Source organism: Cibotium barometz, chromosome 55, assembly GCF_041138505.1.
Source record: "Cibotium barometz isolate CiBa-2024 chromosome 55, ASM4113850v1, whole genome shotgun sequence".
In the NCBI taxonomy this organism is placed as follows: Eukaryota; Viridiplantae; Streptophyta; class Polypodiopsida; order Cyatheales; family Cibotiaceae; genus Cibotium; species Cibotium barometz.
The window spans coordinates 6,774,528-6,798,828 of record NC_141100.1 but is presented as its reverse complement, the minus strand read 5'-3'; the positions used below and the strand labels follow the sequence as shown (position 1 = coordinate 6,798,828).

General features: G+C 44.6%; 1 protein-coding gene across 4 annotated transcripts in view; it reads left to right on the top strand.

The window, feature by feature from the left end:
- The first annotated feature begins 2,997 nt into the window (after positions 1–2,997).
- Positions 2,998–24,301, top strand: part of LOC147607304 (BTB/POZ domain and ankyrin repeat-containing protein NPR2-like) — a 30,881-nt gene continuing 9,577 nt past the window's right edge. Inside the window, exons 1-3 of one of the 4 annotated variants that reach the window (XM_086790588.1) lie at positions 4,184–5,242; positions 5,363–5,507; positions 6,678–7,419. In XM_086790588.1, coding sequence (XP_086646714.1) covers positions 5,403–5,507; positions 6,678–7,419 — 847 coding nt within the window. In that variant the 5' untranslated portion in view covers positions 4,184–5,242; positions 5,363–5,402. The other 3 variants (XM_086790587.1, XM_086790586.1, XM_086790589.1) reach the window with 3 other exon arrangements.

The following is a 24,301-nucleotide window of genomic DNA, read 5'->3' as shown; positions in this document are numbered from 1 at the left end:
TTATCTTGTATAGATATTTAAAATAAAACAAATCATTTTTTTATTTAAAAAACCCAAAGAGAGAGAGAGAGAGAGAGAGAGAGAGAGAGAGAGAGAGAGAGAGAGAGAGAGAGAGAGAGAGAGAGAGAGAGAGAGAGATTAATTACTAATTAAATTATTAATTATAAAATTTACCCAAAACATCATCACGGCGGCCATAATCGTGAGCCTCCATACTCTCACTATCAAAAACTCTCTACCTTTCTGTTGACCCAAAACACCATCACCACCATAATGGACCCTGCAGAATGCACCATTATTGTATTTCCCTACTATATTTCTTCTTTTTCTTCACCAAAAATAGAGCTAGCATTCCCACCAAGAAAGCTATGCACATGGCTCAAGAAATCACTCTGACAAATGATCTCAAATGTATCTATATCCTAAGGTTTAATATAGTCATAGGAGTCTTACTAATGGCTCTCCCTCTCTCTTTCTCTAATCGCCACCTTATTCCCAACCTTAGTATAGTCATGGGAACTCGATTAAGGTGGAAAAGGTGCCCCTTGCTACTCCTCATTCCCACTTGGTGTGTATGACACCTATACATCTAGCTTCAACCTATACGGTTGCTCTTGATCTGCCAGGCCCGACACCTATATGGCCAATTGCTGTCGAGAGAGAGAGGCACCCCCCGCCACCATCTCCTCATCACCACCTCCTTTGTCAAGACCCTCGTTGGGTTGGAGACGTCATCCTTTTTTGGCAAGACAGAGGCATTGCCGCCACCTTCTCCTCAACACCTCCTTTGCCAAGACAGAGGCATTGCCACCACCTTCTCCTCAACACCTCCTTTGCCAAGACTCTCAATGGGTTGAAGATGTCATCGTGTTCATGCAGGCGCACTTTCGCCAAGCCCGACACCTATGGCTAGTTGTTGCCAAGATAGAGGCACCCCCCGCCACCATCTCCTCACCACCTCCTTTGTCAAGACCCTCAGGTTGAGGTCATTGAGGCTATTCGCACCACTCTATGGGTCCGCACAGTAAAAAGGCCGTCATCACTGTGGGCCGACATTTGTGAAAAGGGTAGAAGATGGCATAAGCACACGGGAGAGTCTGCTCTTCACCCAACTTAGTTGGGTGAAGATGGCATAAGCACACGGGAGAGTCTGCTCTTCACCCAACTTAGTTGGCACAATGATCAAGGCACGGCCATCATCATCCCCATCATCATCAAAGTGGGGAGCTCATTAACGTCTTCATCATCACAACCATCATCGAGTTTGGCGTTATTGATGCCTTCACCTTCTGTCCCTAGTTTTGCTAGCATCACCTACGCACGTAAGCGTTGATACAGCACGCTCCTAGTTTGCTAGCATCACTTGTAAACGTAAGCGCATCACTTGTAAACGTAAGCGCATGTAAGTGCTGCCTGCATCAGCACCGGGAGCACCACCTGCATTAGCAACGGGAGCACCACCGTCATGGCAAATGATCATGGGGAGGGTGAGGCGGCTATGTCTTCCTTGTTGATCTAAGAGGGTTAAGTAGGTGAGGGTAATGGTGCAGACATTGCCGGGATTGTGGCAATGTTATCAGAGGATTGCTCCGACAGCATGGCTGAGCGGTTGTGGGCGATTGGCAGAGTGGTACTCAACGCATGCGTCCACTTTCTCTCTCTCTTTCGTGTGTTGTGCCCATCGCTGCTAGCCCAGCCAGTGTGGCCTAGCGCTCCCAGATAACTACTCAGCGCATGCGTCCACTTTCTCTCTCTTTCATGTGTTGTGCCCATCGCCTGCTAGCCTAGCCAGTGTGGCCTAGCGTAACCATCATCAAGTTTGGCGTTATTGATGCCTTCACCTTCTGTCTAGCTCCATCTCCACCGGCACCAGCACACCCCTAGTTTTGCTAGCACCACCTACGCACGTAAAGTGTTGATGCAGCATGCTCCTAGTTTTGCTAGCATCACCTGTAAACGTAAGTGCACGTAAGTGTTGCCTGCATCAGCACCAGGAGCACCACTGTCATGGTAATGACGGTGGTGAGGCGGCTATTTCTTCCTTGTTGATTCAAGAGGGTCAAGTAGGTGAGGGTGATGGTGCAGACATTGCTGGGATTGTGGCAATGTTATCGGAGGATTGCTCCAGCAGCATGGCTGAGCGGTTGTGGGCGATGGCAAAGTGGTACTCAGCGCGCATGCGTCCACTTTCTCTCGCTTTCGTGTGTTGTGCCCATCGCCTGCTAGCCCAGCCAGTGTGGCCTAGTGCTCCCAGATAATTGCTCGCGTCACCCTGTCTCAGTCGCCTGCGCGAAAATGAAGACTGTCGTCGCGCTAGCCTCTTGTGCTTAGCACACAAAGCTGGAAGGCAAGCCAGTGGCACTTGCACAGGGGCGTATGTAGACTGGTAGGCACTTTTTGTGGCCGGAGATTAGCGAGAAGCACCTGTGTTACAGAAGCTGTGCACGGACCCATACTTGCTATTAGCCATCGTCACTCCTCATGTGCTTGGGAAAGTACCTCTCTATGTGTGGCAACCTCTCTGTTGAACGTTTGTACCATTGCCAAGCTTATGCTCCCAAGGTGTGCACGCTATGTATTAAAAAAAAGCAAGAAAATCTTACTATTAAAAAAAGCAAGAAAAGTACCTGCTTGAGAGTTCGGACCTTGCAGCACAATAGCTCAGAAAACTTGAAAGTGACAATGTACAAAACGAGCAAGCGTGAAGAAGGTTACATCCAAAGATGAAGTGAAGAAGGTTACATCCAAAGATTGCATCGAAATATGTGAGATTTCAAAATTTAAAATTGTATTGAAAATGGTGAGATGAGATTAAATTCAACTCCCTTTTTCTCCTTTTCTCAAACTCTTCCTTTCCTTTGGCCACGTGGATCCCCTAGCAAAAGCAAATTCAACTCCCCTTTACTCTCCCTTTCCTTTGGCCACGTGGATGTAACATGTTCATGAATTTCAATTTTTTTTCTCAATATTGACGCCAGCAGTGACGAAAAGGAGCAGAGGGAGGCGGAGGTGGTGGCGTTTGAGACTGCACGATGTTGTCTGCTGTCGACACTGGTGAGTACCGAGGATGCCATGGTGGCTGCCACGCGGCATGGGGGATGGCCGTTGGCTAGCGAGTCCTCCCCCTTGACCAGTCTCAGCTCGCTGGGCCTCCCTCAAGGCAGCTACCCAAAGCTTTCCATGAATCCCTTTCTATCAAACTCTGCTTTACGGAGAAGAGAAACACCAGACAGGCTATGGCCATCTGTGCCATAGCAACCAAGGGTGCTGAATCCTCTATGTAAGTAAGCAACAGTGTGCTTTTATGGGAGAACCCAACCTGCCTTCTCCAGTCCTAGCCCTCAGCTCCTCTCCCTTCAGCTGCTCCACCGAGGCAGCCCACAGCTCCATCACTGCCCCATTTCCCTCTTCACCAGCCTCTTCCCCCTCTTCTTCTGAGAAAGCTTTGCAGCGGCTCAGCTCAAACATTGAGAGCTTGATCTACCTGGACCCCGATGACGCCTTCAGTGATGTCCTCATCTGTGTCTCGGGACGAGCAGTCCCACTGCATCGATGTATCCTCACCTCTCGATGCCCTTTCTTTAAAGCCCTGTTTTCAGAGAGCAACACTGAGCTCTCATCCTTTGCCCCCCATGGCAAGTCCAAAGAAGATTCTTCCAAGCTCAAGATAGACCTGGATATGCTTCTTGACAGGTTCCCTGGGGTGGGCGGAGGTCGACATAGGTTCGAGGCCTTCATGCTCACCATCTCCTTCCTGTATAGTGGAAAACAGACCATTAAAGCCGTCAAATGCCTCGATCATGAGTGCTTGCACGAAGTCTGCCGGCCCACTATTGAATTTGCCATCGAGATGCTCTGCCTTTCAACTATTTTTGACATCCCGGAGCTAAAAATTCTCTGGCAGGTGTGCAATTCTACATATGTCAACATGTAAAGTAGATCTCTCTCATATGTTTATCAATAAGAACCACATACTCAAACCTTTGCCATGTGTTTGGAGGTAATTTTGCTTGTGCTTCAACAAAAAGAGCCCAATAGGTCAGGCCATGCTTGGACCACTTCTTGCATTCTGCGTTTGGTGTGATTCTTGCTTACCTCTTCAGTCAATAGCTTTTACTCCTTGATACCTGCAAGTATGTGTGGTTTGTTTTTGGCAGGGATTTGCTTTTTATATGAAGTGAAACTCAACATTCTTGGGACGTTGCTGTGAGTATTTTGTAGGCTTCTTTGAGAAGGGCATGGATACACCCATCAGGCTAAGGCCACAGAACTGTGCCCTCATTCTCCCTTTTTATGAAGCTGGAAAATACTGAGTGTGTGCATGTCTATGCTGCTGACATTGCGCGAGGTGGTGCAGTTCTTTTTTGAATTCTGCCTGGACACATGGTTTTGTTGCTGTTACCACATGGTGATGAGTGTTGCAAGTCAGGGTTGGTGCGAGTGGTACAAAGCCTGATCAGTCTGAAAGAAAAACTTTTTATTCTACCATGGGAAGTGGGCCTCTTCTTTGAAGTGGCACTTTCTTTGATTCAAGCATATTTGTCTGCTTATACTGAGCGCCTCTTCTTTTAGTACAAGGTTGCATGAAAGAAACATTAGTAAAAGTGATGACACTGTATTGTGCAGAAGGAACTTGGTGGATGCCCTTCATTTCACATCTGCCTTATTGCAATGCAATGGGAAGTCAAAGGATAGGTCACACAGGCACAACAAGATTGCTGCCCAAATTATACCTGAGCGCCATTCCTTCTTTAACAAGAGCAGCAGCCTCATTGGAAAATCCAATTTTTAAGCTAGAGATCCCATGCATAGGCCTCTTCAAGTCTAAAGTTTATTAATGATGGAATTTAGGCAAGATCCTTATCGTTGTCTACCAGTTTGTGCAGCTGTGGATGGGCCTTTAGGTATGCCAAAGTTTCTGAAATGTCTATGCTAGCAAGATTTCAAGCTCTATAGCCATGAAAACACTTCAAAGGATTTATGAGCTTTGCTGATCAGAAAGACGGTGGTTCACTCTTTATGGATGTCTGTGGTGATCTTTTCAGGACATGTCTTAGGATCAGTTCCTTGGTCTTAAGATCAAGAATCAAAACCATATTCACATTGGAAGCTATCAAATCCCATGTTTGTATCTGTGGGCTCAGCATGAGCGAATATCTAAACATACATCATTTCCTCTGCCTTTGGCATCTAGCTTCTGAAGACTTCTGCTCAAATTCACCAACTCTACGTACATCAACATGTAAAGCAGATCTCTCTCATACGTTTATCAATAAGAACCACATATTTAAACCTTTGCCATGTGTTTTGTCCTGTGCACACACGTGGACATGGCTAATCTTTGATTTGGCAGCATATGTAGGATAAGTTTAGGCAGGTTCTGACAGGTAAAGAAGAAGCCCATGCTCTGTGTGTCCAGCCGGCCAGGTCATATGACACCATATGGGAGAACGTCGGCAGCATTAAAAGACGTTTTTGTTTGTCCTCTACTGGACGACAGCAGTCAGGTAGGAGCAGGGGCAGACCATGGGCCTATAAATAGCCAGGTTTAGTTCAGTTAAAAGTCATCTGATCCTCAAATAGGAGCAGGTCAATAGTCGATCCATTAGGTCAGAAGTCAGTCCATTTTGGAAGGCCAAAGGCCAGGGTCAAAGACATCTTTTTATATCATATCAATATACTGAAGACACAGTTCATCTCTCTTCTCTTTGTGTCTAATCATTGCTTTTGCATTACTGTTCGTAATGAGTAGGCTTAAGGCTGGATCCAGTAAGTCAAGGCTTCCGCATGTCACATTGGTATCAGAGCATCTGGCTCAGCCAAGCTAAGCACTAGAAGTCCCAAGAAGGTGCACAGAATCCATAGCAAGAAACACAGCCAGGGTAGCAGTCAGAGGCCTCTTTGAAGTGGCACTTTCTTTGATTCAAGAATATTTGTCTGCTTACACTGAGAGAGCAGTACCTTGTCATGTTAAGGTTGCATGAAATAAACATTAATAAAAATGAGTACTGGATAGGTCTGGAGGGCAGCAATCCTTTGTAACACAATTGCTTTGCTTGACACTGTTTTGTGCAGAGGGAACTGGGTGGATGCCCTTCATTTCACGACTGCCCTATTGCAATGCCATGGGAAGTCAAAGGATAGGTAACAGGCACGATAAAATTACTGCCCAAACCAATCCCATGTTTGCATCTGTGGGCTCAGAATGAGCGGATACATCATTTACCACCTCTTCCTCTGGCCTCTAGTTTCAGCTTGAAAAACTCCTGCTCAAGTTCCTTCTCCAGGGATTCACCAACATGTGGAGAAGCATCATATGAACCAAGCCCCTCACAAGTGTCTACCCAATCTTGAGTTGGCTGCATTGGGTCCAGAACCTAAAATTTGTATTTGCACCATCAGTGCAAATATTGCTAGCACTCAAGCCAGTTGGATAGTGTTGGGAAACTTTCTTTGGGCTATTAAACGTTAGGTTACCACGATTTAAAGGGAAGTTACATTTGCAAAAGATATGGTCAAGTGTCATTTTCTTTGTTCTCATCAAGAATGGTCACTATTATGTAAATTGATGTTTCTGTTAATGTTTTTGCACTTTTCAATTGTTGCAGGGATAGCCTTTGAAGTTTTACTGTGTGTGTAGTGCAGCTTCTTTACTGACTTTCTCTGTACTGCTGCAGCATCACCTTCATGATATGGTGGAGAAGGCACAAGTAGACGAGGTCTTCCTCGTCCTCGTTGCTGCTGAGGTACATGGAGCTCTGTCTCTATTGTCACTGTGTAAACACTTAGTTGCTGTCTCCAATGTGGACACAGTCGACTTGGAAAAACAGCTGCCCTTGGCATTAGCTGAGGAGGTTATTTTACTTCGCTCTAGGATGGGTCCCTTGCAACCAGAGACTCTGAATTCCATGCATGAGAAGGAATGCCAGAGAATACGGAAGGCCTTGGATTCAGATGATGTGGAGCTAGTGCAACTTCTGTTGAGAGAAGGGCAAGTGAGCTTGGATGAAGTACATGCTTTGCACTATGCTACTTCATATTGCGATCCCCACACAGTACAGGACCTTTTGGAGCGGGGGCTTGCTGATCCGAATCTCAGGAACAATCGTGGCTTTACTGTGCTGCATATTGCATCCATGCGTCGTGATCCAGCCATTTTGGTTGGTCTCCTTTCTAAAGGAGCCAATCCTTCAGCGCTTACTCCTGATGGCAGGACTGCACTTCAGCTATGCACAAGGTTGATAAGAGGCTCTGATTACCAAAACCACATGGAGGCTGGAGAAGAGCTGCAGAAGGACAGGCTGTCTGTGGAAATATTAGATCAGGCTGGTGGGGAGAATCCTTTTGCAAATGCAATCTTTCCTCCTGCAGTTGATGAAAAGGAGTTGTTTATGAGATTGCATTACCTTGAAAATAGAGGTATTCTTGCTTTTCCGGTTCCCCACACCCAAGAATTGTTTAGATTTTGCACTGGCTCTGATGTATGATGAGTGAGAGGTGGCACTTCTTGTCAAATCTCTTGTATTATTTTTGATATTTTTTGAACAATGCTTCTGGGCGCCAAGGGTAAACGGTGCATCATAACATGACCATGTTGGGATTTTTGCAATTTCTTTTGATGACAGGTGTAGGATGTCTTAGCGTGTAGTCTATGCTGTGTTTCCTGGTCTTGTGACTAAGTTCCCAGTGTTAAGGTTCTTTTTCCTAGGACCGGTATGGAGTTATACACCTGGACATAATCTACGAATTAGAGACCTAATCCAGCGGGGTTAGGTGGTCCCACAATTAGGGATTAGCAAGCGGATACTTGGATAGGGTTCCTCAATTGAAAAAACAGGCGTAGTTATCACTGTACAAGTGAGGGCTTGGGTTATTGTGAGACAGAGTTGTGTGGATGCACCACTTAAGGTTTGGCTTGGACCAGGAGAGCATACATGCTCATGCCGTGCACATGGCAGGTACGAAGGCTTCGGTGGTATGGAACGTTGGAGTTAGACATGGGCCTATGGATGGGCCTATGGGGTTGTGGAGGAGCCCTAGCCTTGGCTTGGGGGAGATCGGTGGATGCTAGTCGTGGTTGGGAGGTGAGCTAGCTTGCTGCTACCTCACACCTCATGATTTGGTTTAGAACATAAGCATAATCTGGGCTCCACCTGTCACAATGTAGGTATTTGTAGGAGGGGGGAAGGGGTATCGCATATGAAGGAACACAAAGAGCAGCATCTCCAAGCTGGCGGACACCACCTCCTCGTTGTGCTCTCTGTGGCGTGAGCCTCCCAACTCCATCCGAGCTAGGGGCCAAAGATGGGTAAACACGTCGGTGGCGTGCAGGTCATGCAAATGATGAGAGAGCTCGACTGTCTGACCCTGGATGGCGGCAGACACTGACTTCATATCCCATCCCGTCCCCGGTGTTGCACTCAAGGGGAAGGAGAAGATCATCACGCCACTCTCTGGCGTGGAGGGCTTGGAGTGATGAAACACCACACAAATCCGAATGAGAGCCACCGTCTCCTCGAAAATACCAGTTCCTTCAACAGGGAGACATTGGAAGAAACTGTACAATCCACTGGCTGCCCTAGAACCCTGGGGGGCCGCCTGGTGACTCTGGCGGGAGAGCTGTAACTGATGGGGGACCCGGAACAAAAGGAGAAGACTTCAAAGAAGCAAACAAGCAAATAGAGAATAACAGTAGGATGCCACATCATATAAATATAGACAGCGCATTGAGCCGGAACGGCCAGCCCCCCTAGGAATTTCTTTATTACGTAGAAGGTTTACAAGAATCCAAGGCGAGGGTGCATACAGCACCAGATTTTCCACAGTTCCTAAGAAACTTTCCACCAAAGCATGTATGACACTCAGGCCAAGCTCTCTTCCCAGTGCCAAGACAAAAACAGTCCCAAAAGCTGTCCCAAAACTGTCTCAAAACAGTCCCAAATCAGCCCTGTAGGCAACCAGCAGAAGACAGGTACTACACGACTGCAGCCTCCAGATTGAAGGTGGCCAAAAGAGAGAGAGAGAGAGAGAAAACCACCAGACACTGCCCTCTCAGCGTAGAAACCAGCCTGCACAGAGAGATTTGCTGCTGTTGTGCTGTTGGTTTCTGTGGCAGCCAGTCGAGAGGGAGAGAGGAGGGAAACCAGCTGCTGAATTAGGCCTGTCTCTGTACGGCCAGCACTGTGGTGCAACCCTGCTGCCCATCAGCTCAAAGGCGGGAGAAGAAACAGAGAAAACAGGCCCTGTACGGGCAGCACAGCGCAGAGCAGAGCAGAGCAGAGAGAGAGAGAGAGAGAGAGAGAGAGAGAGAGAGAGAGAGAGAAATGAAATGAAATCTGTATTAACATCTTTGAAAGGCCAAAATGACCTATGAGACCAAGAGTTACAATAATCTGGTCAGATGAAGTACAAGTGTCAGTGGTGTGTAATAAAAAAAAGCAAGAAAAGATCTAAAGATCTAAAGATCTAGAGATCAAGAGTAACATGGGAAAATGGGAAACCTGGGAAGCTACTAAGAGGGGACGAAAGTGTTCACTCAGACATCTCTTGGCATGTGAGGCTCATGAATGTGTGAGGGTATAGACGGGCCCTCAGTGGATGAAATCCCTCATAGGTCGCTGAAGCATGTAGTCAAGTTCCTCCGGGGTGAACTGCTTGGAGGGTATCTGCTGGTGATTTGCGATGATCTCTCTGATCCTCCCATGCCATCTGGATCTGCTACGGATACCCTGAGCTCTAGGGCATCTGTCCTGACATAGCTAAGAGGCACGCTCAAGAGTGACCCCTCTGGATGTGGATGTGGCTGTGTCCCTGGCTCTGCTGTGCTGAAGTGGTGCTCCCAAAGAATTCAGTAAGCTGTCTCTACACAGGATCCGTGAACACTACTCCTCCACGTATGAGTCTCTCTATGCCGGCGTATCTCTAGTAGAAAAAGTCCTAGGCATCTCTGGTCACTGTAGTCCATCACTTTGGCAAGGGGGCCGAACCCCTCTCTGAAAAGGCAATGGAACCTCCCTCTAATCTCATAGTACACATGGCATCGGTAGATGTAGTGTTCGTCTGTCTCTGGCTCTAGCTTACAGAGCTGACATATACCCTGCTCTGCCGGTACTGTTGGTGGTCCATATCTATCGGTCTCAATCCTTAGCTGATGAGAGGAAGTGCGGATCTGACCAGTAGTGCATTTGACGCCATGTGACAAATGTATGTCCATGTATCTTGGACGAGTGATGAAACCATCCTCTGTGAGGCGAAGCAGGTGATCTTTGTAAAAACTCATCTTTGTCCCTAGAGGGCCCCTTGGGATTCAAATGGATCAAACCCTTTGTTAACCTCTCTGGCATCAAGCCTGTGGCTATAATGTCATTGGAAGTGGCTTTGAAGCCGCCTTCTATGAGATCCCAGTGATGAAAGAATAAAGAGACCGGAAGCCCATCCTCCCAAGGCATGTATGTGAAGGTCCGGAGAGCAAGGCGGACCACCTCTCTCGTGTGCCGCCAAACCCGATCCATAGTGTCCATCACTTGCGCAAAGAGAGGGGAGCTCCAAAAAGAAGGGATCTAAAAAAATCTGTGGCAATGGCTTGAACCTGATGGGGATCAGAGACAATAGATCCATCCTAGCCGCACAATCTGTAGATACCATCCCTCTGCCTGTGTGGGCTTGCGATCTCAAAGAAATTGCTAATGACCCTGTCTCTAGCTTTTGTCGAGAAGAAAGCTCTAGCATGATATGTGTACTCCACCCTCCTCTCCTTGATGGCAATCAACTGTGTCCGGGCTGCTGCCATCGGGGCTCCAATCCACGGGCTTTCCGGCGCACTCTCTTGACGCTACAAGGATGCCAGGCTCCTATAGATGCTCCTCTTGTGCTCTCTTGAACTCTGTGAGTCTGCTCTATGCTGCCTCCTGTAGTAAAACAACGATCTTTGCAAGTCTTGCATCCACTATGGATTTTCTACTGGCGGCCGAAATGCCTGTAAAACTATTTGTAGCAAACATCTTTATGGAGCACCAAGATCTCCATGCCTGTGACACATTTTTATTACCACCCACGTGTGTTTGTGAGAAACCCTAACCATGTACATGGAATCTTATATCAAGAATCTTGAAGATAAATATAACTTGGACATGTTGTCTGACCTAGCACGACAAGCTTCATGATTGGACATGAGTTCTTATTCCGAACGAACCCATGAATAGACATGCTTCCTTCCCTAAGCGGGGAAGTATGATTCCATCCCTGAGTGGGAAAGTATGATTGGCCATGGACATACTTCCATCCCTAAGTGGGAAGTGTGATTACTAATTAGACATGCTTTATAAAGCATGATGGACCATGCACTCTTACCTTTATGGGGGAGAGTATAGATGGATACAAAGTGTTTTGAACGGATGGTATTCACCTTAGGCACATGCACATTAAGTTGCTTGATGAACATGCATCAAATGCTGTTTTGGGAATGCATGAACATGTAGGCATTTATCCTTAAGCTTCAAATGTCTGCATGTTACTGGTTGTTGATCTAGCTACTTGTATTTTGCAGGAGGTTAAGTATTCTTATTACCTACAACTTTCAATTTCAACAAATTTTAAAGATATACTAACTTTTAGAATCGAAATCTGATTTAAGGGCTTTCCCTTCATCGTTTGGGAAAATGGAGGTTGGAATCAGAATCATAGAGGTCGAAAATCCCCAAGGCAAAAAAAAACAAGAACAGCTTGATGATGTGGCAATGAATCTGCTCACCCATGCTAGCTCAGTAACATTCCCTTCAGCTGAACATGCAAACTCATTTTAGAAGTTTAGTTATGAGCATCTCTTTTTATTTCTTAAAGAGGGAAAGTTACTTGTGAAGAACCATCTCTTTCTAGTTTAAAAAAGAAGATTAGACCATCTCTTTCTATTTTGAGGAGAGAACTATTAAGAAAGTTCCTCATGCACACTAGTTCCATCTCTTTCTATTTTCAAAAGGGAGATGCACTTTTAGACTATCTCTTTCTATTTTTGAAAAGCGGGAAAGAACTTCACCATAAAAAGAGGCTAGCTATCCTATTATACACATGTGAGAGGAGAGGCAAGTACTTCATAATCATTTTGTGTGAGAGAGAAACAACACTCAGAGCTTGAGAGCAAGAAGACAAGGAGGCTAAAGCTACTCTATCAAGTGTGGAGATTCTTTTGCAAAAGAGAAGACCATCATTTCGTGGGGCGGAGGTGCTGCCCAAGCGTATGTGAGAAAGTGTTTCAAAACCCTTGAAGAAAAGCTAGCTGAATTCTTCTTCGAAGGACTACACTCTTGTGTGCATCCAAAACACAAGAAGACAAGGAGGCTAAAGCTACTCTATCAAGTGTGGAGATTCTTTTGCAAAAGAGAAGACCATCATTTCGTGGCGGGGGTGCTGCCCAAGCGTATGTGAGAAAGTGTTTCAAAACCCTTGAAGAAAAGCTAGTTGAATTCTTCTTCGAAGGACTACACTCTTGTGTGCATCCAAAACACAATAGAAGACAACCGGTTGTGTGACCCATTGGAAGGCCATTGGTTGTGTGACCCATTGGAAGGCCATTGGGGTGGCACATAGACAGGTGAGTTTTTCCAACTCTTGTGCGTGTATGGTAAGCCATCACGTACAAATTAGGAGATTCCAAATCATTTGTTTTCAATCTTGTTTGATGGTTATACCATGCTGAATTTAATCAACCAATACACTTTGTAAAAATTATGGAGAAATAATCTATATTCGTGTGAAGGAGTCCGGCCATTCTAGGTCTATTGTGTGTCAGCTTTCTCTCTTCCATTCTTCTATCTCTCTCAAGTGATTGCTGAAAATTCTGAGTGATTTGCTTCAAAATTCAACATTGATTAAAGTTGGCTAAGTGTGATTAGCAGTGAATAGTTTGTTACGCAATTGCGGCGAGTTTTAGTGGAACTACGATGAGCTTCAGTGGTATCAGAGTGGTGTTATCTTCCTTATCTTGTTGGCAATTGAAGACAATCCCTGGGAACAAGTCTTTTGTTGCTAAGAAGATGTCTTTTGTTGCTAAGAAGATGTCTAACCACAGAGAGAGATCAAGATCACTTGCTCATTTTAGTGAGTCCGTAGAAGTTTCATCTTCAAGAAGAAGAGGTGGTGATGCTTGCAGAGCAACTAGGGGACATGATGGACCCAATCCTCAAGGTCGATCAACCATGGAGAAGGCACATGGTATACTAGTCACGCCAATGGTGAAGTGGCGCTCCTTCATCGGCTCAAAGAAATGGAGGACTTATTAACCGATCCGGATGTGCAAGCGGTGGTATCAAGGAAGGCTATCAACCATTCAAAGGTATCTCATTTTGAAGATTATGTGAAGAAGTCAAAGGGAATCATTGGTCCGGATTCATCTGGGCAAGCGGTTTTCTTGGAGCCCTACATCCTAGCTCCCTCTAGTTTACCACTAGCAGAGTCACCAATGCTGGTAAAAAAGGCAGTTATATCGGACATCAAGGAGAAGGAGAAGCAAGAGATTTGCAAGCTAGGAGATAGAAGTGTGAAATTACCATATTATGATGGGAAGGACAGTGACATCACAAAGATCTTAGCTTTCATCAGGGAGTTTGATTTGGCCTTCAAAAATTGTAATTATTCTCAAGAATTGAAATCGTAATTATTCTGAAGAATTGAAATTCCATCAAAGAAGTTGCTAGTAATTGGTATCTAACACTTGTTACCAGGAACCTCAATCCAAAAAACCTGGGAGGAGTTCAAGGAGATGTTCGAAGCTCAATTCTTGCCCTTGGACTTCAAGGTGTGTATAGAGTGGGACAAGTTGGATCAGCAAGGAGATAATGTGCAAAAAGTACATTAATCGGTTTTGGGATGTTTATGTTAAAGCCGCTCAATACATTGACATCTGCGATAGCGAAGTCATCCGCAAGTTTGAGGGAGGTTTGAATCCTCTTCTACAGCCCCTTATGCATGTTTCAAGACACTTTGAAGAATTGCATGGAGTCTGCATTGAATGCGGAAGCTCATGATATGAAGTGGATGGTTAAGAGAAAGGGGCCTTCTTCGGAGGAGCCGCACTCAAAGAAGGCGAAGAACCAAGAGAAGCAAGAAAAGAAGCCTTAACCCAGCCTCCAAATCATCCAATCTTAAAGATCAAGCCAAAAAAGCCAATCCAATCTTTAAGAAGTTGACTAAGGAAGAGCTCGAGCAACACATCAAAGAAGGAAGATGCTTCCAATGTGGACAAAAAGGGCACACGGCATGGGAGTGCAAAAAGAAGGACACTGAAAAGAGGACCGAAGAAAAAGAGACATCGAAGCTGAAGGTTGGCACCATCACTGATGTGCAAGTTCCCGAATGTAGCCACCACGACGCCAAAGAAAGGCAACAATGGAAAGCATTTGGTGAGCTGAGAAACCAGCCCGTGGTTGTTATGATTGACTCTGGGTCTACTCATAACTTCATCTCTGAAGAAGTAGCCCGAGCTATTGGTCTAATGGAGGAAGACAAAGGTATGTTCACTATTGCTGACACACTTTTTGGGCAACAAGCGCAAGTTGTTCCTATGAAGGATCCTTTGAGGATTCACATAGGAAGTTACTTGGACCATGTGGACTTTCTCATAGGTCCTACACTCAAGGGTGTGATGTGATGCTTGGCATGCCTTGAATGCGCAAGGTCAAAGCTATACCTAGGTCTCTATGGCCAAGATGAAGACAAACTCAAGATCACTCATAAAGGAAAGAATATTGTATTAGAAGTAGGAGTTCGAGGAAACTCCATTCCTCTTGTGGGTCATGTACAAATAAATTAAAAAGGCAATGAAAAGTTCCATTTGCAGTTATTTAGTCTTCGCACAAGAAAGTAAATCTGAAGATAATGTAAATGTTGATCAAGCATATGAACTTTTTGCAGCAATTCAATGATTGTTTTAGTGAGTCTATTCCAGGAGAACTCGCACCTGAGAGACCTGAAGATCATAAGATAGATCTCATTCTGGGAAGCTTGACTCTGAATCAAGCCCCTTACCGTGCGAGTGCTTCACAACAGGAGGAGATCATGAATCAAGTGAATGAGTTGCTAGAGAAGGGCATGGTCTGACCTAGTCACTCTCCTTACTGCTCTCTAGTTTTGCTAATGCAAAAGAAGGATGGTTCTTTCCACACGTGTGTGGATTATCGAGCCTTGAATAAGGTTATCGTAAAGAATAGATACCCTATTCCAAGAATCGATGATATCTTGGACACACTAAGTGGAGCTTCAGTTTTCAGCCGGATTGATCTGAAGAGCGGGTATCATCAAGTTCCAATTGCACCAGAGGATATCTCCAAGACAGCATTCCATACCACTTTTGGCCTCTATGAATTCTTGGTCCTGCCCTTTGATCTGACCAATGCAACGGCTACCTTCAATCGAAGGATGGATCGAATTTTTCGCCAACATAGAAGATTTTGTGGAACTTTCTTTGATGACACTATTATCTTTTCACAAAATGAAGAGGAACATAAGAAGCATTTATACATAAATCCAAAGAAGAGTGAGTTCTTTTTGCAAGAAATCAAGTACTTGGGGCATATCATCCAAGCTGGTGTACGGATGATGGATCTGGCCGAAGTCAAGGCCATTGTGGAGTGGCCAACTCCAAAAGATGTCCATGAATTGAGAAGCTTCCTTGGACTTTGCTCATACTATCGACAGTATGTGCGCTATTTTGCACATTGCTACACCTTTGCATGACTTGTGCAAGAAGAGAGCTATTTTTAGTTGGACTCAAAGAGAGGAGGCAACCTTCAAAGGCTGAAAGAAGAAGCTAGCAAACATATTGTTTTGCATCTACCAGATTTAAATAAAGATTTTGTGGTACATTGTGATGCTTTAGATGTAGGCATAGGTGTTGTTTTGATGCAGGAAGGAAGACTAGTTGCCTGTGAAAATCAGAAGTTACATGAAGGTGAGAAGAACTACTCCACCTATCAAAAGGAATTGCTTGTAGTGGTCCATGCCTTGACCATTTGGAAGCATTATCTCTTGGGCACTACTTTTGTGGTCAAGACTGATCACCGCGACTGATCACCAAAGTTTTAAGTACTTTCTTACCCAGAAGAAGCTATGACCTATGCAGATGAGATGGGCAAACTTCTTGTCCATGTTTCACTTCACAATGGAGAGCATGAACGGTAAAGGCAACTTGGTAGCTAATGCTTTGTTTAGAAGACCTGAAGTTGGTGCCATCACTCTCGGATACCCCAGCGACTTCATGGTAATGTGTGGTTTATATGCTACAGATGCAAATTTTATCTAGGTATGGCATTGTTTACAAGGAAACATTAAGACACGTTTCTCAATCAGGGAAGGTTTCTTAATGATGAAGGATCAGCTTTGCATTGTAAAGGAATTAAGGCAAAGGGTCATGGAGGAATGCCATGCACCTCCTTTTGCTGGACATAGGGGTATTCTTCCTACCACACATATGTTAGAAAGATATTTCTATTGGCCTTCTATGAGGAAGGACATTGAGGCATTTGTTCGTGAATGCATCACATGCCAAAAGGTGAAGTTTGATTGAGGCAGGTCACAACGCTTATTACAGCCTTTGCCTATTCCAGAAAAGCCATGGGAAAGTATTGCCATGGACTTCATGACAGGATTCCCTAAGACTCCAACGGGGAATGATGCCATCTGGACAATTGTGGATAGATTCAGTAAATGGCTCACTTTGTTCCATTGAAGAAGACAATAAGGGCTGAACAGATGGCTACTGCATATTTGGCCCAAATTTTCAAACATCATGGACTTCCAAAGGCCATAGTGAGAGATAGAGATCCAAGGACTACTAGCTTGTTCTGGAGAGCCCTCTTTGAGAATGTAGGCACTAAGCTTAATTTTTCTTCTTCTTATCACCCCCAAACAGATGGGCAAAGTGGAATGTCAACTTACAGATTTTAGATCTTTTGAAATGCTTTTGTACTGAAAAGAAGGCAACTTGGGAAAAGTATTTGCCGCTTGCTGAATTCTACAAGAAAAGCGCCGTTTGAAGTAGTCTATGGCCGGCCACATTTGCTGCCCATAATGCAAACCAAAGAGAAGATCTTTGCAGCTAATAAGTTTGTTGAAGACATGGACCAGATGCTCTCTCAAGTGCACCATGCCATAGAGAGATCTCAAGCCAAACAGAAGAAAGCTGCCAACAAACATAGAAGAGACACTGATTATAAAGAAGGTCAGTGGGTGCTTCTCAAGTTTGAGGAAGCATGCTTGAAGAAGAAGAAAGGAAAAGAGAGTCAATTTATTAAACTCTCAAACAAGTACTATGGACCATTCATTATCAAACAAATGATTAATGTCAAATGATGTAGCTGTTCGTCTTGAATTGGTCTCTCATTGGCAAATTTATAAGGCTTTTCATGTAAATTTATTAAAGCCATATCATGGAGGTGCCTACTTCTCCAGTCGTAGAAAATCCACTTGAAGTACCTGAGCAGACTATAAAGGTATTACAACCTGAACAAATTGTCTATCATAAGGAAAGGAAAGGACCCAAAGGAAAGCTTATCAAGAAATTCTTGGTAAAGTTCAAGAACTATCCACCCTTGGATGCTCAGTGGATGGATTCAAAAGATCTTGAAGATTATCCAGAGGTATTGAAACCTTATTTGGATGCCTTTCAGTTGAGGACAACTGCAATATAGGGGGGAGGTATGTCACCCACCTGTGTTTGTGAGAAACCCTAACCATGTACATGGAATCTTGTATCAAGAATCTTGAAGATAAATATGACTTGGACATGCTATATGGAGTTGATAGTTATATAGTCTTGTGGGTTGACTACCAGGAGTATATAACATGCACGTTCCTAAAAGGTGAATTTGGGCATGTTCCTGGATTCATCTAGGTATATAATTCAGCCGTATTAGCGGACATGCAGATTTCACATTGTGAAGTTTTCGTCCGAGTTGTGGCCAGTTGATATTGTGCTTATTCTTTCTATCTTTAGCGGTGCATTTGTCCTATCAACTACTTATTTGCTGGACTAATTCTTTCTATTTGCTACTTCCCTTAGTGCTAGGCTTCATTATGGTTGAGTTTGCCTTGCATCTCCGGAGGTTTGACAGAAACTCAGTACGAAGGGCTTTGTGTGAATATATGCCCTTATGTGTGTGTGTGTGTGTGGTGCGCATGTGAGAGCATATCTTGATACATAGTTCTACATCCACTATTGGGCACTGATGATGTTAGTGGGGATGTCGTAGTATCTAGTCCATACTATACATAATGGAGTTGATAGTTATATAGTCTTGTGGGTTGACTACCATGAGTATATAACATGCACGTTTGGACATGTTCTTGGATTCATCTAGATATATGACTTGGACATGTTGTGTGACCTAACACAACGTGCTTCATGATTGGACATGAGTTCTTATTCCATAGAAATCCATGAATGGACATGCTTCCATCCCTAAGCGGGGAAGTATGATTGGACATGCTTCCATTCCTAAGTGGGGAAGTTTGATTCGCCATGGACATACTTCCATTCCTAAGTGAGAAGTGTGATTACTAATTAGACATGCTTTATAAAGCATGATGGACCATGCACTCTTACCTTTATGGAGGAGAGTATAGATGGATACAAAGTGTTTTGAACGGATGGTATTTACCTTAGGCACATGCACATTAAGTTGCTTGATGAACTTGCATTGAATGTTGTTTTGGGAACGAATGAACACGTAGGTATTCATCCTTAAGCTTCAAATGTCTGCATGTTACTGGTTGTTGATCTAGCTACTTGTATTTTGTAGGAGGTTATCACCTAACAACTTTCAATTTCAACAAATTTTAAATATATACTAACTTTTAAATTCGAAATCTGATTTAAGGGCTTTCCCTTCATCTTTGGGAAAACGGAGGTTGGAATCAGAATCACAGCGGTCGAAAACCCCCAAGGCAAAAAAAAAAAAATCAAGAACAGCTTGATGACGTGGCAACGAATTTGCTCACCCATGCTAGCTTAGTAACTTTCCCTTCAGCTGAACATGCAAACTCATTTTAGAAGTTTAGTTATGAGCATCTCTTTTTATTTCTTGAAGGGGGAAAGTTACTTGTGAAGAACCATGACTTTCTATTTCAAAAAAGTAGATTAGATCATCTCTTTCTATTTTGAGGAGAACTTTTAAGAAAGTTTCTCATGCACATTCATTAGTTCCTTCTCTTTCTATTTTCAAAAGGGAGATGCACTTTTAGACTATCTCTTTCTATTTTTGAAAAAGGGGAAAGAACTTCACTATAAAAAGAGGCTAGCTATCGTCATTATACACGTGAGAGGAGAGGCAAGAGCTTCATAGTCATTTTGTGTGAGAGAGAAACATTTTGTGTGAGAGAGAAACAACACCTAGAGCTTGAGAGCAAGAAGACAAGGAGGCTAAAGCTACTCTATCAAGTGTGGAGATTCTTTTGCGAAAGAGAAGACCATCACTTCGTGGCGGAGGTGCTGCCGAAGTGTATGCGAGAAAGTGTTTCAAAGCCCTTGGAAGAAAAGCTAGCTGAATTCTTCTTCGAAGGACTACACTCTTGTGTGCATCCAAAACACAAGAGAAGACAACCGGTTGTGTGACCCATTGGAAGGCCATTGGAGCGGCACAGAGACGGGTGAGTTTCTCCAACTCTCGTGCGTGTATGGTAAGTCATCACATACAAATTAGGAGGTTCCAAATCATTTGTTTTCAATCTTATTTGATGGTGATACCATGCTGAATTTAATCAGCCAATACACTTTATAAAAATTTTGGAGGAATAATCTATATGTCTGTGAAGGAGGCTGGCCATTCCAGGTCTATGCTGTGTCGGCTTTCTCTCTTCCATTCTTCTATCTCTCTCAAGTGATTGCTAAAAATTCAGAGTGGTTTGCTTCAAAATTCAGCAGTGATTAAAGTTGGCTAAGTGTGATTAGCAATGAATAGTTTGTTACGCAACTGTGGCGAGTTTCATTTATCATATGTTTCACACTTAAGCCCACCTCTCCTTCTAGACCTATGTGTCATGTGCATCATAGATGCCATGGACATTCTCAGGGCTAGATCTAGAAGAGGCAGCCAGATAAAGAGTAGAACCAGGATGATAGAGCACAGAGCACTGAAGGCAGTGTAAACTAGAGCAGGACTTGGAGCAAGGCATGGAAGAAGCTGTCGGCTGGCTGCCAGAAAAGACTGTCGGCTGACATCAGCAGTGCCAAAGAGCTGTCAGCTGCACACTGAAGAGGTTGGCTGAACCAGAGAACAAGGGCAGCAGCAGGCGCATCAAGATCCAGGAGTAAATCCAGTTGGGGCTGAATTAAATAGCATTTATGCATTTAATACTGGCCGACCAGCAGTCAGCCAGTTCCCCATGGATTTCAAGGGGCTATAAATAGCCCAAGTGCTCATTGTTTTATTCATTCTCTCCCTCTAGGGGTTTGGATCATTAGGGGTCCCATAGGGGACAGATTTTGGTGTGTTACCACCTTTTATGTAAGGCAGCCCATACCTGCAGATTTAGGTACCTTTTTGTACCATAGAATATACTGAATTTTCAGCACCTCTCTCTCTCTCTCTACTCTCTCTCTATATCTGCGTTTTTGCATCAGATGGTTTCCAAGAGTGTTTAGGGCTCAAAGAAGACTTCCAGAGCTTCCGCATGTTACATTGGTATCAGAGCATCAGGCTCAGCAAAGCTAAACACTGATTCAGTCCCATATGATGGTGTACAGGTCCAAGGTACAGGAAATTACACGGATTCAAAGCCCAAGGCAAGGAACACAGATCGGGAAGAACTCCCAGGAGGTTTGTTGGTGGTGTTCCACAGTGCCAGAGGGGATGGCAGTTCCGTGAGCCAGATAGGTTCTCAGGCAACGGTCCCAAGGGAGGTTTATCCTCCAAGGGTGATGTGAGAGTGCCAGACTCATTTCTCAGGAAAGAAGACCAAGACGGTGTTCAGAGTCAGGGCAGGAATGGATTGTGGACTAGAGGAAGACCAGATGCATAGATCTTCGTCTGAGACAGAGTGGTTTGGAGAACAGGCCGGGTTTTCAGAGAAAAAAGGTTTGCCAGGGATGGATGATGACAGAGGGACTTCGGGATAGGATTGGGATGATGACAGTCATCCAAGAGCAGGTTGGAATCCCGTCATCAAGTTTAGCAGAGGGGGATGTCATGTGCATCATAGATGCCATGGACACTCAGGGCTAGATCCAGAAGAGGCAGCCAGATAAAGAGTAGAACCAAGACAATAGAGCACAGAGCACTGAAGGCAGTTTAAACTAGAGCAGGACTTGGAGCAAGGCATGGAAGAAGCTGTCTCGGCGGCTGGCTGCTAGAAAGGACTGTCGGCTGACATCAGCAGTGCCAAAGAGCTGTCGGCTGCACACTGAAGAGGTTGGCTGAACCAAAGGACAAGGGCAGCAGCAGGCACATCAAGATCCAGGAGTAAATCCAGTCGGGGCTGAATTAAATAGCATTTATGCATTTAATATTGGCCGACCAGCAGTCGGCCAGTTCCCCATGGATTTCAAGGGGCTATAAATAGCCCAAGTGCTCATTGTTTTATTCATTCTCTCCCTCTAGGGGTTTGGATCATTAGGGGTCCCATAGGAGACAGATTTTGGTGTGTTACCACCTTTTATGTAAGGCAGCCCATGGCTGCAGATTTAGGTACCTTTTTGTACCATAGAATATACTGAATTTCCAGCGCTTCTCTCTCTCTCTCTCTACTCTCTCTCTATATCTGCGTTTTTGCATCAGATGGTTTCCAAGAGTGTTTAGGGCTCAAAGAAGACTCCCAGAGCTTCCGCATGTTACACTATGATCAGAATGCCACCACGGAGTGCACGTGGTAGAGTGAACTTGAGTCCACCGCTTCTCCAAGTTGTGTGGTCAGGGACCAACATGGAGTGTACGTGGTAGAGTGAATTTGGGCCCATCTCTCCTCTTAAGTGTATGTTCTGAATATTGACACAAAGAGCATGTGGTAAAGTGGACATAACGTCTCGTTGGCTGGGGACTTATGTCTATGCCAAGGGTCATGTGATCTAACATCTCGATGGCAAGGGACTGTGTCTACGCCAACTGTTCATGGACTCACTCATGGAAGGGTGGTAACCTTGGTGAGCTATGTGAACTCATGGATGGGTGGTAACCGTGGTGAGGAAAGACATGAACTCATGGAAGCGTGATAGGATTGGTGAGTGAAATCTCATGGAAGGGGAAATCTTGGCGAGCATGTTTGGCTTCATGGAAGGGTGGTTGCCCTGGTGAAGCACTTGTATTCTTATGCCGGGTGGAGGTACTTGTGAAGAGATGGACATGTGTAGCATGTTAGGCTTGGGCATTCGTATGGATCATAGGGGTGGTGCCCTTATGAAGTCCAATGGCATGGCAAGATGTTTTGTGGCTATGTATTTTGTCTATTTTCTTTTTGTATGTACTCATAGCTACATATGGATTTATGGATATTTGGGACACAGTTGGCTCTTTTGCCTGTGTCCACTATTACCAGAGTTGTTAACTCTTGATATGGTTGGTGGAGCTAGCCAAACTTTGTTTCTCGATACGGTTGGCTCTTGTGCGGTATCTGACTTCGGATTGTGGATATGAACTTATATTATTTTCTTGAACATGTTTGGCTTCAATGCCCACATTATGAATATATTGGATTTTGGACTAGCTCTTCCTCTGCAGTAAGGGATGGATATCCAACTGGGAGTGTAACTAGTAGAGTCACCCACTTCGCGGAACTTGGGACACGATTTATGGATCTATGGAGACTCACCTAGTCTAGCCCATTTATGTGGGACATGATTATGGATTGAAGCTTAAAGTTGTGGACAACTTTTATGAAGCTCGCGAGGATGCCACCAGCCTGGACATTTCCCAATATCAAAGATGCTTGTTGCCTACAGAAACTTTAGGTGGAAGTATTTTTTTGTATGGTTGTGGTTGGATACTACAGATTGACATTGGATCTACTACACTTGATGACTATGTTGGTGGTACCACACTTACACGGTTGTGGACAATTGCTTACAAGGCGGGGAGGGGATGTCACCATTTGGTCCCTTCACTAGCTTTGATTAGCGTTTTGGGAAAAGCCCACACAGAACGGAAGCAAGGTGAGAACAGGATGTTCCACAGAAGAAGGGGTTAAGCCAAATCATTCACTGGCATGGATAGGCCTGAAAGATGGTCACAAAACATGAGTATCATGGGATTTGAATCATTTATGTAACTTATAAGGTCTATGAGTCAATGTGTTTAGACATCATTAAAGCTTGGCCGGACATCGTATTGTTCGGGCGTGGATTCATTGACATGCGGGACAGTTTGTGGCCCACAAACTCAATAAAAGCTAGGTTCCCATCTCTGAGGAACATTTTTGTTGGATAGGTGTCATCTCCAGATGGTGTCACGCTAGTGGCACACTCTTTAGCCTCTAGGCATTTTTGGGATTTATAGCATTCATTTCCATTTTTTTCTATTTACACATTTTTGGGTGGAGGAACTTTTCTAGAGATCCATTCATCTTGTGCCTATATATATGAGGTATTGTAGTTCATTTCTTATCAAGTTGGCTATGTTGAGATATCGAGCTCATCTAGTGAGGCGGTGGACACTGATGATCCGCCTGGGGGATAGGCCCCACACTTACACCATTGGCATGGTTGGTGAGATCTTGGGTGATATGCGGCCAGTGGGATGACAGGCTATGTGACATCCATTCTAGAGACTGGCATAGTTATAGCGCCAGCTCATTTAGTCGGGTTCACACTATAGAGAATCCGTGTATGTATTGGTTGAGTACCTTCCATATTATTGTGTACTCTTATCTTGTATATGGTGTGTTGAGTGTTGAGTAGAGAAGAAGAAGATTTTCAGCCTCTCACCTTGTGTGTTCTCTATTAGGGTTTTGTGAGTGTGTGTGTGTGCTTGCAAGAGCTCAAGCTCTCTTCCCCCCTGCATCTTTTCATGGTATCAGAGCCTGGTTCGTGCTAAGGGCTGAGCTGCAAGCAAGAGAACCACAGGAAGCGGTACGAGGGTAAGAGCTTCAACTACTCTTCCCTATTGTGTTGGTGACTACACCCTTGTCGGGAGCTCTACGGGAGGCACCGGCAAACGGTCTCTGATTGAGGAGCTTTCTTCGCGGGAGTAAAGCTATAGGGCAACTATATAGTTCTATCGGACTGAAATTTTCGGGCCGGAAACGCGTTTCGGGTGCGTCTGGACCTCCGTTTTTCAGAAAGCAGGCGATTTCGAGCACTGCGGGTAAGTCATCGATTCTCTGCAGA